Source organism: Halictus rubicundus, chromosome 1 (assembly GCF_050948215.1).
Source record: "Halictus rubicundus isolate RS-2024b chromosome 1, iyHalRubi1_principal, whole genome shotgun sequence".
Taxonomy (NCBI): domain Eukaryota; kingdom Metazoa; phylum Arthropoda; class Insecta; order Hymenoptera; family Halictidae; genus Halictus; species Halictus rubicundus.
The window spans coordinates 11,405,058-11,423,439 of NC_135149.1; the positions used below are offsets into that span (position 1 = coordinate 11,405,058).

The 18,382-nt window shown below is 44.6% G+C and overlaps 1 protein-coding gene across 3 annotated transcripts; it reads left to right on the forward strand.

Annotated features, from left to right (window-relative positions):
- The first annotated feature begins 1,216 nt into the window (after positions 1–1,216).
- Positions 1,217–18,373, forward strand: Fs(2)ket (Importin subunit beta Fs(2)Ket). 3 transcript variants are annotated; one of them, XM_076787477.1, is made up of 6 exons: positions 1,218–1,917; positions 3,037–3,095; positions 3,174–3,356; positions 3,442–3,795; positions 3,886–5,897; positions 18,239–18,373. In XM_076787477.1, coding segments are annotated over exons 1-6 (2,670 nt in total). In that variant the 5' UTR covers positions 1,218–1,856; the 3' UTR covers positions 18,240–18,373. The 3 variants fall into 3 exon arrangements, with proteins under 3 accessions (XP_076643580.1, XP_076643592.1, XP_076643586.1); XM_076787471.1 differs by lacking the exon at positions 18,239–18,373 and adding an exon at positions 6,951–14,136 and having other exon boundaries at positions 1,220–1,917; XM_076787465.1 differs by lacking the exon at positions 18,239–18,373 and having other exon boundaries at positions 1,217–1,917; positions 3,886–5,901.
- Positions 18,374–18,382: the final 9 nt, after the last annotated feature.

Here is an 18,382-nt window from a genome sequence, read left to right on the forward strand (position 1 = left end):
ATATATATATATATACTTTCGATATGTGAACAAGGAAGCAGTTCAAATGGGATGACGTGCGAAAAAACATTATGACCATTATATTTTATAAATAAAAGAAATTGATATGTGATATAGATGGTAAGGCACGCGGACGATGCGTTGCGATGCATTACGAAAGCAAATGTATTCTGTATATCGTTTCATTAAATCTATTAAAATAACCTTGACGTTGCGATTCTTTTTTGCTTCCAGCAGCGTCTCAAGATCGCCAGACATTGTAACCCCTTTTTTTTCTGTGGCTCGTTCACAGACGGGACAAGTATTCGGGAGGATTGTCAATAGTCTCGAGGGAATACGACGGTTGTCAGGGGCACAGCCAGTTTGCATAAGACGCACCTGGTGCTCCATACCAGTTCTCGAACGTGTACATCTCGTGGCTTATACGTGGCAGCTCTATTTTCTAAGCCAACATACCCGAATCGTCCCGAGCCATGAAGTACTCATTTTCGTTTGGTTTCGACTAAGCTGGGCTGCAGTTGCCGTCAAATTAATTTTTTTTACAGCTATATATCAATTCGTAAATACCAGAAGAGATCGCAGTGTGCGAGGAAACTTGCAAGGCTTCAATCTTTTTGTAATTCTTAAAAAATAAAAACACATGTCGTTTCTTTTCCTATAAGCTGTAAAGTACAAAATTTTATTCACTCTCGACTATATTAGACTCGAATTGTGTTGAAATCAATTTCTTGATACGATTTATTGTGAGATGCTCATATTGTATTGCGCTTGTGTGCAAGATCGGCCTATAAGCACTTTGCCTTTTTCTTTTTAAATTTTTTACCTACTCTAAATCATTTTCTATGCATCAAATTCCTTATCGAGAGACATTTCTCTATAAGACAATACCCATTTCGTTGAACATTTATCGTAATATAAAATAAACAAGAAGATGCACCACTAAATTAATTTTGAAAAAAAGCAACGATTTTTAAAATTTGACAAGTTTTTTCTACATCTTGTATAATATACATTTTTCTAGATTGTATTATTATAAAAACAAACTAGAGGCTCTGCCGTCTACAATTACTTAAAAATCAAAGAACTTTCCACCGTCTCTAAAAAACAAAAATCCATCTTTCCCAGGATAGTAACAACAAATACAATACTTTCCTCTTAAAAGCTGCAATCTAACTAAAAAATTTGTTTACAGAGAGGGAGAAAGAGAGAGGGAGAGAAAGAAATCGAAGACACGATTAGCAATAAAATGGCGCGTGCGAATGAAGCGCGCGAGTGCGAATCGCGTGGCAGCGTTTGTCGTGCTAGCGCGTCAGCGTTTCAAATTTGGTGGCATAACGGCTGGTCTGAGTGCGCAGTCGCGGGAGGCGCTGTCAGCGGTAAAGATGGCGGTGCAAGCGTTGGCCGCGCATGCGTTGTAGCGCGGATTCGCACGGCGCACCGAGAAAATAGTCCGCGCTCGAGAAAATACGACGACCGCGTCGGAGAAATTTGACGCTCGTGACAGTGGTTTGGCAGGGTCGACGTCACCCGCGGTATCCGTCGTGGGACGTATCAATCCATCTAGCGGCTCGACGTCCGGACCTGGTGGCGAATCTCGAGGCGAGTCGTGTCGGGGTCGGTGCGTAGTAGGCGCGAGATAATCAAAGGGCGCGGATATCACTACGCGGCACGTTGTGGAAGGAAGCAGAAACCGAGCACTGGCAGGAAGTGGGTAGAAGGGGGGTACGTCGTCGAGCCAGTTGAATCGGTGGTGGCTACATGTGGCTGTCCGCCGGTCGCGACGAGGAGACGTTTCCTATCAGGGCATAAGTGTTCACGATAAGCAGCACGGTAATCACCGAGAAACAGCCGCAATCATGCAGATGGATTCAATGGCGGTGCAACTGATCCAGGTCCTCGAGAGGACCGTCTCGTCAGGTAAGCACCGTTCGATCAATTCGTGTGCCTCCGCCAGGCGACATCATGAAATCGAGGCTGTTCGTTCGCCCAACGTTTCCGCCGGGCTTCCCGACGACGTTCCGTTTGATTCAACGAACCGTGCTTTCGTTCAGCGAGCTCGACGATCGTTCTTCACCCTGTTCGCACGACCTTGCCTGAAAAAGTAACGTCCAGCCGCGTGCGCGTCCCTTTTGTATTCTGTCCGGTGTGCAGACCCACCGTGCTCGCATTCGCGTTAATTAGTTTCGAAGGGCTGTCGATTATTTCTCAGCGTTTAGATCGTGTCGTTCGTTTAGGATATCGTTGTCAGAGGATCGTGTCTCGTGGTCGGCCCCGCTTGGCTGTTGCTAGGTGGCTTTGTCGCGACGGGAAAAGTATTGTCCCGCGGTGACGGTTACTGAAACTGCACGTCCCCGTTGTCGGTTGGCACGGCGCGGGTATCAATGCATCGTGTCTCTCTAACCTCTATCCTTCACGTGAATTTCGACGGCGTGTTCGGTCTTATCCTGTTACACCCTCTCACATCGATGATTTATACATATATTTATTCGTTTCGATCGTACGACCGAGAAATTGCGACTAAGTTTATAATAACCTGATCTTACTTATCTGTAAACTACCTTATCTCGTACGTTCTTATATTCGCTCGTTCGCTCGTTTTTACTATCACTTTATTTTATTTATGTATTTATTATTGCCTTTTTTGTTTATCATTTCCTCCGTTTTTCTTTTCTTTTCAGCCCTGGTATCTTGTTGTCTTTCTACCTTTTACTACAACCTCAATTCCAACTCCTTCTATCCATTTTTTACTTGCATTAATTAAATATTAAAATATATGAATAATGATCCACATGCCTCCTTCACTCTACGTGTACTCCAGTAATAAATAATCAAATGTACACACTTGCAGGCCAAGGATCTAATGTCTACAGTTTTTCTACTTCGTCTTTTGTTTTCCTCCTTGAATATATTTCTTACCTTATCCACATTAGGGGTCAATTTCTTCATGCTCACATATTTTGCTAGTCTCAGATTTTCCTTGGTAATCGATAGAGTCATCGTATACGCTATGTCATGATTTCTGTTTTGCAATTTCAGACAAAAATGAGCTGGAGGCAGCTCAAAATTTTCTGGAGCAAGCAGCACAAACTAATCTCGTAAGTTGTCTAGTTTAGATGGGAGCTACTTGATTCGAGTTAGCTATGGTTCTCAACAGTCTTTTCCATTTTTTTTAGCATGCGTTCATGCAACAACTCAGCGCCGTACTGGTTACAGCAGCGGCAACTCCTGTTGCCCGTATGGCAGCGGGTCTGCAACTTAAAAATCAACTTACGTCCAAAGACCCGCAGTTGAAGTACCAGTACCAGCAACGCTGGTTGGCAATTCCTGTAGAAATCAGGGAATTTATCAAGAAAAATGTAAGCCGATAGTGTCATGAATGAATAAATTAGTTGTACGCAGAATGTAAAACATAGATAATTTTACTTATTGGTTTGTCGATAGATTTTGGGAGCACTTGGGACAGAGAACAACAGGCCAAGTTCAGCGGCTCAATGCGTCGCCTACGTCGCAGTCGCCGAATTACCAGTTGGCCAATGGGGTGATATTATTCAGCTACTAGTCAACAATGTCGCGAATCCAAACAGCACCGAGATAATGAAGGAGGCAACGCTAGAGGCGATTGGTTACATATGTCAAGAAATAGAAAGCGATGTTTTGGTACCTCAGTCTAATCAAATTCTCACAGCAATTATTCACGGCATGCAGGGGTCTAGCACTTCGCATAACGTTCGCCTGGCCGCAACAAGTGCGCTCTACAACTCTTTAGAATTTACCAAAGGGAATTTCGAGATAGAGGTAGGTATCTCGCGAAATCTAGTATACAATATATACCTTTTCTCTAGATCAGCAGGCTTTATCGTGTAACTCGGTCGTTCGTCCTTACAGAGGGAGAGAAACTTCATCATGGAGGTAGTATGCGAAGCGACCCAGTCGTTGAATACTCAGATCAAAGTAGCTGCTTTACAGTGTCTTGTAAAAATTATGTCTTTATATTACCAATACATGGAGCCCTACATGGGCCCAGCTCTCTTTCCTATTACCTTGGAAGCTATGAAATCAGATATCGACGAGGTTGCACTGCAAGGAATTGAGTTTTGGTCGAACGTGTCCGACGAGGAGGTTGATCTATCCATGGAAGAAGGGGAGGCGTCCGATGGGGGTAGGCCACCGGTCAAAGTATCGAGGCATTATGCAAAGGGTGCTCTGCAGTACCTGGTACCTGTTCTAATGAAGAAACTAACCAAGCAAGAAGAGTTCGATGACGAGGACGATTGGAATCCCTCGAAAGCAGCCGGAGTGTGTTTGATGTTATTGTCTTCTTGCTGCGAGGAGGCCATCGTCCCACATGTTCTTCCATTCGTCAAGGACAACATAAAGAACGCCGATTGGAGGTACCGGGACGCCGCGTTGATGGCCTTCGGATCGGTCCTGGGTGGTTTGGACCCTGGAACGGTGAAACCGCTGGTAGAGCAAGCCATGTCGACGCTGATCGAGCTGATGTACGACGATAGCGTGGCAGTTAGAGATACAGCAGCGTGGACATTCGGTCGGATATGCGAGATCATACCAGAGGCGGCAATTAACGAGACGTATTTGAAACCTCTGCTGGAAGCGTTGGTTAACGGCTTGAAGGCGGAGCCTCGCGTGGCCGCGAACGTTTGCTGGGCGTTCACGGGGCTGGCGGAGGCCAGCTACGAGTCCGCCGAGAGTTCGGAACACGGAGAACAACCGGACACGTATTGCATGTCTCAGTACTTCGACTACATCGTTCAGAGATTGTTGGAGACCACGGATCGTCCGGACGGGGCACAGGCTAACCTGAGGTCGGCCGCGTACGAGGCTCTGATGGAGATGGTGAAGAACTCGCCGCGCGATTGTTATGTGACCGTGCAGAAGACGACAATGGTGATCTTGGAGAGGTTGCAGCAGGTACTGCAAATGGAAACGCATATCCAGACCCATTCGGATCGGGCTCAGTACAACGATCTCCAGTCGCTGCTCTGCGCCACCCTGCAGTCAGTGCTCCGCAAGGTCACTCCGGAGGACGCGCCACAGATTTCGGACGTTATCATGATGGCGTTGTTATCCATGTTTAACTCGAACTCTTGTAAAGCTGAGGGCGTGCAGGAAGACGCCTTGATGGCCGTGTCCACCTTGGTCGAGGTGTTGGGAGAAGGTTTCCTGAAGTACATGGACCCATTCAAGCCGTACCTCATCCTCGGGCTCAAGAACCACGCCGAGTACCAGGTTTGCTGCGCCGCCGTGGGCCTCACCGGCGACATCTGCCGCGCCCTCAAGACCAAAATGGTTCCCTACTGCGACGAGATCATGACTCTGCTGCTGGAAAACCTCGGCAACAACACGGTCCATCGGTCCGTGAAGCCGCAAATCTTCTCAGTCTTCGGTGATGTCGCTCTCAGCATCGGTCCAGAGTTCAAGAAATATCTGGACGTTGTTCTGCAAACGTTGGCGCAAGCCTCGCAGGCCACGGTCGACAGAAGCGACTACGATATGATTGACTACCTGAACGAGCTCCGAGAGGGCGTCCTCGAGGCCTATACCGGTATCGTTCAAGGTCTCAGAGGCGACTCGACCAACTGCTCGGACGCGTCGGTCGCCCTTGTTGAACCGCATGTTCCCTTCATCATGCAGTTTATCACGTCGATAGCTCAGGACCGCGAGCATTCGGAAGGTAACATCGCGGCCTCCGTGGGTCTGCTGGGCGATTTGGTGAGCGTTTTCGGGGCTAAACTGTTGCCAATCGCAGAGACCAAACCGCTCGCCGACCTACTAGATAAGGCTAAACGATCGCGCAACCAGAAGACAAAGGCCTTGGCAATCTGGGCATCCAAAGAGGTTCGGAAACTCCACAATGCTGCCAACTCCACGTCCAGTTGGTGAGTAGACCTATTCTTCTATTATTCCCCTTCCTGTACGTCGAACCGTTGGTTCGTGTTGATAAAAAGGTACTCCTCGTCGATTTCCATAACCTTGGAGTGTGCTATAGTGGCCAACTTACGGAGCCACATTGCTTGCGCCGCAGGGTCTTCGTTTAGGAGAATGTGTACAAAAGTATGTTGGATAACTGTTGTATTTTTCGAAGCTTTAGCACTAGACATTGTGCCGACAGTATTGAGATCAAAAAAATGTATTTTGTGACTAATGATTAAATGTTTCTATCGTTTGTCACTTAAATAACGATTTTTCACAATCAGGTGTGAGGGCGATACCAAATTTGACCCATTCGTAGGTAACGTGAGGCAGAGTTGCTGAAGCTCTGACTGAATGAAGACTGATTTTATTAAATGTTTCAATGTCAATAAAATGTGTCAATATCTCAGAGTACAAAGTTGTATAGACTTCTATAAGGTATTAGACTGTATAAGGGATGTTGGCTCAGCATAATGACCATTGTAGCACACTTCAAGGTCATTGAAATCGAAGATGTGTGCCTTTTGGTAAACGATTACCGAGCCTTTTTCTCGTGTGAACGATGTGTGGTGAATGTACTCTCATCTTTTAATCGTGCCGATTCATGATCGATTAATCGCTCGTCTCATCCATTCTCGGTGCCCCTTTCAACTCTGTGTCACGATCGTTTCCGTCTCTGCGGCGTGTCCTTTCATATGGGCGAGATTATCAGTGATAGGTAGCTCCGAACAGCAAAGACAAACGAGAGAGAGAGAGAGAGAGAATGAGAAAGTGAGCGAGATTGAGGTAGAGTGAGACAGAGAGAGGGGGGGTGGCTTGGGCGTGCGCGGGTTTACAGTAATTTGTCTCGCGTGGCCTCTACTTTGCAATCGATAGGCCTCCGTGCAGAAACCAGCCTATTAAAATAAAAAGAGAGAGAGAGAGAAATAAGAATTAAAACCGGAAAAAGACAATCAAAAAGTATAATTGCACCGGTGAGCGACGGTTATTGATATTTGGCTCGCTTTTGTTGTTTACAGATCACCCCACGGTTGTACTGTCGTGCAATTTGATTTGACTAGAAAGCTATCAAACACAATACAAAGACAACAAGATTGGATGGTGCGGATGCGAGTTGATGGATGTGCGTGAGCGTTCCGAAGCGATGACGATGATGCGGTGATGAGTCTGCACGTGTCCCTGTCTGGCGACGGTATTCCGAGTACCGGCGCCTGAGCGCAGCCCATTGGTCGAGATTTCAAAAAAGCAAAAAAAAAAAATAATATGCAGTGAGAGATAAATGAATAATAATGAATAATACCTGTCTGCCTGCCCGGATGCCGAGAGAGAAAAAGAAAACCACGGATGATGAGGAGTGCAAGTGGATATGTTGCCGATGAATGAAGGCCAAGGCCGAAGCCTGCCCGAGATGTTCCGGTGATGCAAGTATGCCTGATAACGAGCCTGAGGCTTCTACCCGCGTGATTGAGAAGTTGCACCTGAGGGAAGGACGACCTCGATGGACGGTGATCGTGGCCAGTGAGAAAGAGAATGAGAGAGATTGAGAGAATGAGTTGAACGGAAGAGGAACGCGAGAGAATGAGACACTAGTATGCGACAGGGAGACCATGAGAGACTGCGGAACCTGATAATGTTGATGAGCGTGTGGGAGCAATTGAACGGGAGAATGTTTCTTTTTCCATGTTCTTTCAGTTTTTTTTTTAGAGAGAAAGAGAACACACATCAACTGTATGTATGCGTGAGAGGGAGAGAAGTAAACAAGAATAGAGTGATAGTGAGAGAATGTTGTACAAATAAAGAATCGTTGTCACTGATGAAAGAACGTTTGATGAGAGTGAGAGAAAAAGAGAGAGGGAGAGTAAATTATGTTGATCCGTCGCGAGACTCTAGCCAGCTAAAGCTCGCAGACGTGTTGTACAGCGTGTTTCCGAATTTTTCCCCGATTTCTCGTTTAAACGATCGCCAACTGTTCGTTGGAGGAATCGACGGGAAAGTAATGTGGTCGTGTATCGACATGTATGGTTGTCGAGAGATGTGATTCGAAAATGGGCGAGAGCAAATTAAATAGTTGCTTGACGGAGTGATGCTGTCTGTCGTACATGCCGATGCAACCGAGTGTTTGTACGAGAGAGAAACTAAGAGCGAGTGAGCTAAACGAGAGAGAGAACGAAAGAGAGGTAAGGGTGAGAAAGGGATGATCGAGTAACTGGCAATAAATGGTCGGTAAGCTTCGATGAAACCTTGGTGACCCCTGGTCCGATCGTGCTGCGCGAGAATTGAAATGAATCTGTTGTAGTATGATGACGTGTATGTTACTTTTACCCCCACCCGTATGTGAATGTCCGTTGCTGTTGATTCATTAAAATTAATATTTTGCTGGCATAAATTATTGAGTTGTACCGAAAGTCCTCGTTCGGCCTGATGAAAGTTCGAGAAAAAACCAGAAAAGAAAAAGAAAGAAACGATCCAACTAAAAAGACAAAACAAAACTAAAGAAATAATACGATTGAACGATCGAGACCCCGACTACCCCCGTCGACACACACACATCATACACACATAGTCCTGCGCGAACTGAGAATGATTTCACGCGGTCACTGTGTTGATCGTCGATTTTTTAACGAGCGTTACCAACGAAAAGGAACGTCGGCTGAGTACTTTCCGCACTGCCATTATCGAGACGATACACCGTACAATTTTTGAGCATTCTCTCTTCCTGTCCCATCGGTGCTCGTGGATCATGATCAGAGACAAATTGGTCTTCCGAGCTTCTTGAGCAAGGGGGCGGCGAACAATCGAGAATCAGGCGACCGATTTTTCACAGAGTAGTATTACATTGCGGACGATCACGGTGATCGCGTGAATCCAGATGAAGGTAATTGACATAATCTAGTCCGTAATCGTGTAGCACGATTGGTTTGAGGTGCAAAATCAAATTGATAGATGAATTACTCGAGACTCGGACCTGGACTAGGTTATTTCAAAAGGTGTCTCGAGCGAGAACCCCTTTAGGCACGTTCGTTTTCATTTTTACGGGTTTGTCGTGTCCCGAAGACGTCTCAGAAATGATACCGAGACGTCTCGCAGACGTTCGAGAACGGGGAACGTAGAAATTTCTGTTCCTCATGTATCCGTGGCCGAGACTCTGCTCGAGTCTCGCACGGCCGCGATATTTAGCAACATTTTACGCGAAAGATTAACCGGACGGACGGTCACTCTAATAATATAAAACGACGTTGCGTCACGTGGCTCGAAACGTGGCTGTGGTAGTGCCATGCATTCCAAATACTTTTGCCAGCTGAAACACACTCTCGTGTACACATACAGACAGACACAGACATTGTGACTGAACATTCGAGATTTCGATCGTTTCGTAGTGATATTCAATTCTTCTACGTTTTTCTCTGTTTTTCGGGGAACGCCTCGTTCCGTGTGACAACACTCACACAAACATATACGGAAACGACACTCACACATCGACACACGCTCGCGAGCTTGCAGAAAAACGCGGTTAGATGCAATTTGTTGCCATTGTCGGCGAACGCGAAAATATCGAGGGGCCGGTTCGAAGGAACAAAAACACGAAATTTCGTTGCGAAACGTGTTTCGAACCGAACGCGAGAACAGCGATGGGATAATATAGAAAATAATAGTATTTACGTGCATTGGCGTAGCGCGACATAAACGGGCAACCAGAAATAAAATAAAATAAAAAAAAAAGATGGAAAGGGAATTGATTGTGGGACTCTCGACTGAACTACAAAACGAAACGAGAAACAAAGAGAAGAGTTTTTATTAAATTGATTATCTTTTTTACGATTTTACATATCGAGGATGGAAAACAAAGTCTCTGCTCCACGTCTGAGTATAAATAAATATATATACATATATAATTTTTTTACTGTTAACGATCGATATTGCCAAACTTAGCGTGTAAGGGATAACGGAGGAGGGAGTCGATCTAGTTTTTAAAGGGATAATAAAGAAAAAAAAAGTAAACGTTTGACAAACAACAAACACAGGGGTTGGGGGAGAGAGAAAGAGGGGGTGAAATCGTTTTTCGGTGAGCCACTGGCTAGACTGGAGCCTAAAAACCTTGATCTCTTTGCCGTTTCGCGCGAATTCGCCGTATCGTTTCAGTGTTGTTGTAGCCGTTCTTCTTTCGTTTTTCGTTCTATGTATTCGACTTTGCGTTCGCGGAGGATCCTTTCGAAAATTACTCTACCCGACGAAACACACACGGTGTCTTCCACTTTACTGACTAAAAAACAAAAAGAAAAGAAAAAAAAGAACCTCCACGTGAAACAGAGCTTCGTACAAATATCGCGATCAGACATTGTCACTGTCCTCGCTGAAACCCTGCCGAAGAAAATCGGCCTGAACCACGAATCCCATGAAACAAACGAAAACACAAGAGAGAAAACAAAATAAAGATACGAAGAACCCGAAAAGATTTAAAAACAAATAAATGAAAACAAAAATGAAACGCCGAGGCGAAAAGTATCCTTTTTATTTTACATTCCACGTAGCAGAGAGTATTGAGGGAAAGAGAGAAAGGGTGAACGAGGTGCGGAACGGAAGAATGATGGAGAGAAAGAAAGAGAGAGAGAGAGAGAGAGCAAGAGAGTATTTAATGAGGAGAGTGAAAGGGAGAGAGAGAAAGAGAGAACAAGAGAACCACGACGAAGAAAAGAGCGGTGAGCGTGTTTTTTTTCGCAACCTGCTAAAGAACTCGATCGCTCGCCTGTGATCGCGATTCGCAAATCTGTCGAGAGAGAGACCCCCCCCCCCCCCAAGTATCGACGATCTTTATATTGTTTACAAGACCTTTTTCTATCTTGCGATTAATCCTTTCACTGCGGTGGGACAATCGGACATAAACTGCACAACGAATTAGAAAAGAGAGGGAACTTAAACCTTGTAGACTTGGTTCGAAACTGTGATCTAAATTTTCATTGCTCAAGAGTTTCTATTCATTCGTTTATTGCGTTAGAGAATGTTGAACAATGATCTGCTCATTTTTCGGTTGTAGGAGATGGTAGTATAGAGACGTGGAAGAGTATTAAAACGAGGCTATATGTGGATAATTTGCTACAATTTACGTGTAGACTATTTTATAATATTTAGAGGTTTTATATTATCAGTGTCAGAAGGACGTATTTGGTGGTTTTTATAGCTAGATACATTCGAACACTTACATACCAATTTTCTTGTAAACATTTTGCAGCCCCTTTCGTTGAGATCGATATTGATCGTGAATAGGTAACAATTTGATCTGGACCATTTGCAACCCTGACTCAAAATGGACTCGAGGGTCCCATGCATCCAAGGGTTAAACATTAGACACCAAAGTCTCTCGGCAAGGTAGCACAAAGATTGATTTCGTCTGACGATTCTCGGCATCGCAAAGAAAACGAATCAGTGGTAGGATGAATCGCATGAGCCTGTTTCTGGTGCTCTCGAACGTGCGAATCGCGTTATCAGGTTCGAGGTAATTGGTTCGAAGCGAGAAAGATCAAGAAGAATGTGTTGGAAGTCGTGGGAGATGTGTTGGCCTGGAAAGGTTGAAGGCGAGGAAACTAGGAAACGCCGGTCGTGCTGTGAAGTAGCGAAAAATGAGAAGATTGCAAAAGGAGGAGAGAATGAGTGAGAGAGAGAGAGAGAAGAAAATTATATTATATACGCGACTGTGATCTTTTGGAGAGACTCTCGTGTGCGAGGGGTCGATGTTCTACCTTGAAAGGCGGCGCGGCTTTTGCCGGTGGTTCTCGCGGGTCTCTAAAGCATGATCTCTGAATCCTCGGCGATGATCGACGAAATCATCCTCGTGATCTCGGGCGCCTGACAATTTCGCTCTCCTCCTACGGTAATTATTTTTGTCTATTCACACTGGCGAGAACGTGGCAAGTGGCGATCACGCACTCGGGCTAGCCTAACGCGCACACTTATCGTTGCCCGGGGTCATCGAGACTTTCCTAAACGATGAAAACGGAGAGAAGCGCCATAACGTAGGGACGAGCACGTTTCGCTGACGGTCCCCGTGAACTCGAATGACTTTGACAGAGACCAAAAGTTTCCTACAAATTCCTCGATTTGTGCTGTACCAGCGAGAAATCTGTTTTTCCATCGAGAAGCAAATTGCTCACGGACGTAGAGAATTAACCTTTTCTACCAGAGTGTGATTTGTCTCTTAACCCGTTGCCGTGCGATCATTTTCGCGGGTACAATGAGTCGAACTTATCCTCGTTCGTATCGCAGAAGAGAGAAGTAAGTTTGTATTTATTGTATGCCAAATACAGTGAATTCTCGATATATGCCAACAGCGCGGGTCTTGCCAACCTCATGTATCGTCCAGGAGACATACCCGAGCCGTGTTATGTTTACACTCCTCGGCCTCCGAGACCTCTCGAGCTTCACGGGGTATACCCCGCGGTAGTGGGGATAATTCCGTGACGTTTATCACCCTGGCCTTGACGACATATATAGAGAAATCACTGTAGTTATTCGAATGCCTAACCCTCGGCACTCCAAACATTTTGTGATGTCATCAGCAACCCCAATTGTTAACCCCTCAGAGGCGATGTCAATAGAGCGGATTATTGCAACATTATGCAGAGGCAAACTGACATCCTCGTCCCTGAAGGGTTACAAGCAGAGCTCTCTTGAGCACCTACAATTTTATTCGGAGGAAATTCGAAATGTTTTTGCTTCATTCTAATAGAAAAAGAAATAATATTACTGTTATCGCTATCAGGTAGCTGATTATGAATGTTTCCACAGTGGTGCCAATGGAGTGCAAAGGGTTAACGTTGATTGCGATAGAATAGTATTTTATTTTATCCTAAAAGACAGGAGCGACGTTCATGTTTCGTAGCTTGCGTTTGAGATGATCACGGGTCTAGACTCATTGTTGTACGGCAGGGGGTTAATTGTGTTCGAGTGCCGACGTTTTTGAAAATTCGCTTTCTATTGAAACATATCAAGTTCGCAGTTCACGGATCAGGAAACGACGGTGTTCGCACCTTTCAGAGAATCGCCGGAGCCGCGCTCCGCGGATGAAGTAAACTCATACACGATAATACTTTATCGAACTATTAGTTGTTAGCCTTTTCATCGTCGAGACTCCTAGAGTGCGTGCGATGCTTCAATAGGGAACGTACGTGAGAGCGTAATTAAGTCTATAAGCATTATTAAGATAAAGTGCGAGAGAGAGGGAGAGAAAGAAGAAGGGTGTGTGCATTACGCTGTATCAGTGATGATGTGCGCTGTAAACAAGTAAAAACTCAATTTACTGATTGCTGTGCGAACGAGCGACCGAACGAAAAAGAAAGAAAGAGAGAGAGAGAGACTAAAATGGAGAATTAAAAAGCGTGTACGTATGACTGCGAGTGTGCGAGAGCGCGCGAGATAGAGAGGAAGAGAGAGAAAGAAAAAGAGTGAAACCATGAAGAGAAAGAGAGAGAGAGCCTGCGAGAAGGATGTCGAGGAGTTGGCTCGTGATTCGTCGTGAATCGCGGCGTCACTATTCACGGGATGGGAATTTGTAAAGTGAAAAGTAAATGATAAAAAAAAAAAAAGAAATGAAGAGAAAGATGCAAAACGAATGGAAATAAAAAAAAAGTTATATAAATTTTGTATCGTGACGCGGTCTGAAGTTCGGAGAGCTGTTCCGCGATCGGGATCGTAATTCGCGCGGCGGTCACTGAAATCTTTTAAGCAATTTATGGGAGGGGGATGAGGAGCAGGAGAATGAACAGACACTCGCAATAAAGTTATTAAAGTAAGGCAAAGTGGTGAAAGGACAAGAATGATAAAGTTCCGCGCGCGCAGATCACGAGTTATTTTTCGAGAGATTTCAGCGACACCGCCGGACTTGCACGCAGCGTCTCCATTCTTCCGATATCTCTCGCGGAGACCGCGGTGCCGTTGTACGTACGAGACAATATTTTCGATAATATTTTTTAAACGATCGAGTCGCGAAACACGAGGCCAACGCGTAGAGCTGTTGTTGTTCCAAAGCGTCAGAGGGAGAAACTGTTGCACGGCGATGGGACGAAAGAATAAAAAAGAAAAAAAAAGCGTGGATGATCGATGCCCGCGCGAACGCCTACTCGTGTATACATGTGCGTGTGTATGGATGGTGAGATCCTCGATATTTTTCTTCGATTATTCGAGCGGATCGATCGCCATTGCCGTGCATTATATCCGTGCGATTTAAAAGGAAAACTAGCGATGAAAGCAAACAAACAAACAAACAAAAAAAATCGAAAACACAAAATAGCTAATAGCGAACAAAAAAAAAATACAAAAAAAAATAGAGAGCGAGAGTGATGAATGGAGAGAGAAAGAGTGCGAGAGAAGGCAGGTCTTTAAGAACGTGTGAGAAGATTGAATTTTTTCTGTGGCGATGCGAAGAGAGAAAGAGAGAGAATGCCGATGATGTTGTTGCTGCTGCTGCTGTTGATGCTGTTGCTGTCGAGTGCTGCCGATCGACGATCGGACCAACGATTTATGATTTAACGCATGCGAACAATTCGGATTCTATAATATATACGTGGGCTGAAACAAGAGAGAAAGAGACCATAAAAAGTAATCCATAATAAATGAACGAGTGTTGAATGATGGAGTCCTGTTTTAGCCTGCAATATGTAATTTGCTCACCCTCTCCAATTTTTCCTCCGCTAATCGATAGTCACATCAAATCGCCCTACTAATGGGGATATTCAAAAAAAAAAAAAAAAAGAACGAAATGTACGACCAAGGCCTACTCTCGTATCGTTCGATGATATGTAATCCTAAATTGAATATACAGTGATGATCAAAAGTAACGGACCACCTCAAATTACATTGATCTTCGACACTAAATTCTTTTCCTGAACGATTCTAAATTCTCTTTGGAATAAAACAAAAAAGCTGATGTAGTAAGTATAATGAAAAAATGTTGGTTTGCTATGAATGTGACCAGAGCATCGTTTTACTAATTTCTCAGCTGTGGAGCCCAATGTTCAAGTTACACCTACGTTGTGTTGCAAAATTTTGTAGACGTTTTATCAGTCTGGTTGAGCCCAGTTCTTTCGTATTTCGTTCTTGTTCTAAAATATTGTAAGACAACATGAATTTAAGTAAAAAACATTAGATTGTGGATTTCTTGAAACTACGACAAAAATAACTAGGTAGAACACAAAAGAGGAGAATTTGAGAACACTTAATTATTATTTACACTCAATTATTTTTTTCATATGACTCGCACGACGAGCGCACTCGTTAAAGCGAAAAGAATGGTCATTTCTTGATGACGAGTACACTTTGTGCACAGCTGAGAGATTGACAAGCCTCGGAGTATCCAATATGGCTGTCTCGGGTACCAAGTTTTTAGACTCTGTTGTATGGACAATGATAGTTTTCGTCAACGAAATTGTCCCAGCAATTTTATAAGAAAATTTTTCCCAGCAATTTTATAGAAGAAAATTATTTTAGTAATTTCGCAGAAGAAATTGCTCCAGCAATTAATTGGCTGATTTCGAAGCGTAGAATTATTTGGACCGAGTCAAGATAATTTTGGATAAATTATATGACCCGTGGTTGCGGTACTTTTGACCATATTATAATCGACGAAGAAGATGCCTGTGGATGCACTCGACAGATTATTTTTGTTATCGATACGAGATCGAGGTGGCTGTCCTTACAGAAGCGAGCCACCAACTTACTGTAAACTAGAGCAGATTGTAACGCTCAAAAACATTCTCGCGACGGAGCTTTATTTTGCTAGAAAATGAAATTTATTCTGCGTAACCATGGCCAGGCGATCTCCTTTCTCGTTCGCCTGGTAAAAGTCGTAGAATAGGAGAGGGTGCGGCATACTGGATGTGCCGGCTCGAGTTTGTCTCAAATCGTGTTTTTTCACGTTTCCTTTTCGGTTTGCTGCGTCAGAGTCGTGTGGTCTTGCGAGGAGCCTGTGTTCATTGTGAAAGGATTTTTAAATGACAACGACTATGTGACTTCGGCTGTATCGCTTGAATCTGAGTGGCAGAGAGCGATCGTGGAGTGACTGGGAGAGGCGAATAAATTCCCATATGGGGAATACTGTGTGCTCGAAAACAAAAAAAAAAAAAACAAAAGAAACGTGTATGGATCGGTCACATTAATGGTACGGAGACACAGCGAGGAATCCTCTCGTAAACGGAAGATAAGGGGCGGAAAAATTGGCAAACGAAAAACAGTGAGCTCGCGCGCAAAAATTCGAAGTTCGCGAGCGAGCGAAAACGAGCGAATCCGTTTCACGTTTATGTTTCTTCTGTTATTCTTCCACTTTTTTCGGCCAATCAATCTCTTATCTCGGTGCTATCGGCGAACGATTCCGCGGGTTCGCTCGGATCTGTTTGCGAGCGCCGATCGGTTCTCGCAAAAACATTAATGTGGCTGGCTGTACTCCTCACTGTGTGCAAGAAACACCGATATTAATTACGAATCGCCAAGCGACAGTGCCATACGATATCATTTCGATCTGCTATTAACATCGCAATCTTCAATTCGTCGTCTTGAACAGAAAGAAACGAAAAGAACGACACTAAAAATCTTACCCCACGAAAAAGCAAAAGAAACAAAAACAAAAAAGAAAATGCAATGTCTCGTTGCCGATTCGAGAAAATGGCGAGACTCTTATCGATCGGCCGGAACGCGAATTGCTTCCGACACGATTGTTTTAGCATGAAATTCTTTTTCGTTCCGTTTCTGTTTCGCGAGAACCTACAACAGAAAAAACACACATACACACAGAAAACAAAATTGAGAAACAAAACCGAGATAATTGACCGTGAATAAAATTCAATTTGAATCTGTACACACGCAGTGACGCCATTATTACCAGTCCGTCGCTCTTTCGCATCGCTCTTTCTTTATCCCTCCTTCTGTTTTCGACTAATCGTTCACCTCGACCCGTCGCGGTCGATTCGATAAAGCAGGATCGACGGACCGAAACCGGCGGAAAATTTTATTGGGCGATTGGACGGGAAACGTTGGACACCCGGTCGATAGGAAACTAACAATTGCCCGTTCGCTCCTCTTTTACTTTACTTGATCAATTGGATTAGTCCGGATCAGGATGAAGCCGTACGCGGTACTGTAAATTCCCGTGATCGTCGATGCCGTACGAAAAATAGAAAAATCCGCTCACATTTTTACCCCCCCCCCCCCTCCCCATTTGCGTCGCAGTTATCCCACGTGGGAACCGGCTGCTACAATGATACACGTGTCGCAGATCATGTTCATAAATCTTTAAGAACAAACAGGGGCTATCGACGATGAATTCCTTTCTTTTAGTTTCAAATAAAATTCTGTTCTTTCGCGGTGGATACATCTAAATATTTTCTCTCTTTTAGAAGACCATTGAAGAAAATGTCTAATTAATTTGTGTCTTGTGTCAATTGAAATGCGTATTTTAGCCTGTTTCTTCATCCGATTCTTTTGCCTCGACCAAGAAGTTTACAATTTCAGTTATTTGTCTCTCTTCATTCTATTGTTTTTTCGTAATAACGTTAGAAAAATCAGGAGTAGGTTCATTCTATAAATCAAGAAGCCGCTCGCAAAGGAAACATTTTGATTTGCGTATTGCTAAAAAAGAAAGACAATGAATTTTGTGGCAATAGTTAGCAGAAGCAGTTCCGCGCGCGTTCGGTGGCTCGAGAGGCCGGCCAGGGTCGAAGGATAATAATCGAAAGTTATTGAATGGTCGATCAGGCTGACGCGAGGAGTCACGCGGTGTGTCCAAAGAATGAATCGCGGCCGCCACGCAGCATGTGTCAGCAGTGTTCCTAATCTTCTCTAAGTACCCTTAACCCAATTGAATTAGAAGGGCAGACCCCGTGGCACGCGCCGCCTGAAGTCGTCGTCTCTCTGGCATTTCTTCGATTTCCCTTTCCGCGCGCGAAACGCAGCGAATGCGTGCGCGAACACCGAACTTTCTTAACGCATCCGGAACCGCTTCATGTACTATATCCGGGAGATGAACAATATCGGTGTGTTCGCGATCAAGATTCCCGAGTGAAAACCCCGATCCGATCGTTCCCATCCGCAGTTCGAGAAAGTGAAACACGACACGGATTGATTCCTTTATATGTATTTCCTTGTTCGTCGCGCGTCACGCTTCCGTAGAATCCTCCGTTTGAGCTTCGAGATTCCTCGAACGGTAGTGTCGAGCGTCGGTCGATAGAGATCGGCGTCTTTGTGATCGAGTCGAGGTGAATCGTTCGGTACCGATATCGTACGTGCTCGTAATTCACTACTTACTTTTGGGTCCGTCTCTTACCAGAACTGACTAGATCGACTGCGAGAGCTGGCACGCTATCTAAATACGTTTACTACCACGAACCCGGTCCGTGGAGGACACTGTCACGGTCAAGCTGGCGAAAAGAGGACACGAAAGAGGCCAGGATGGAACGAATCGTACACAGGT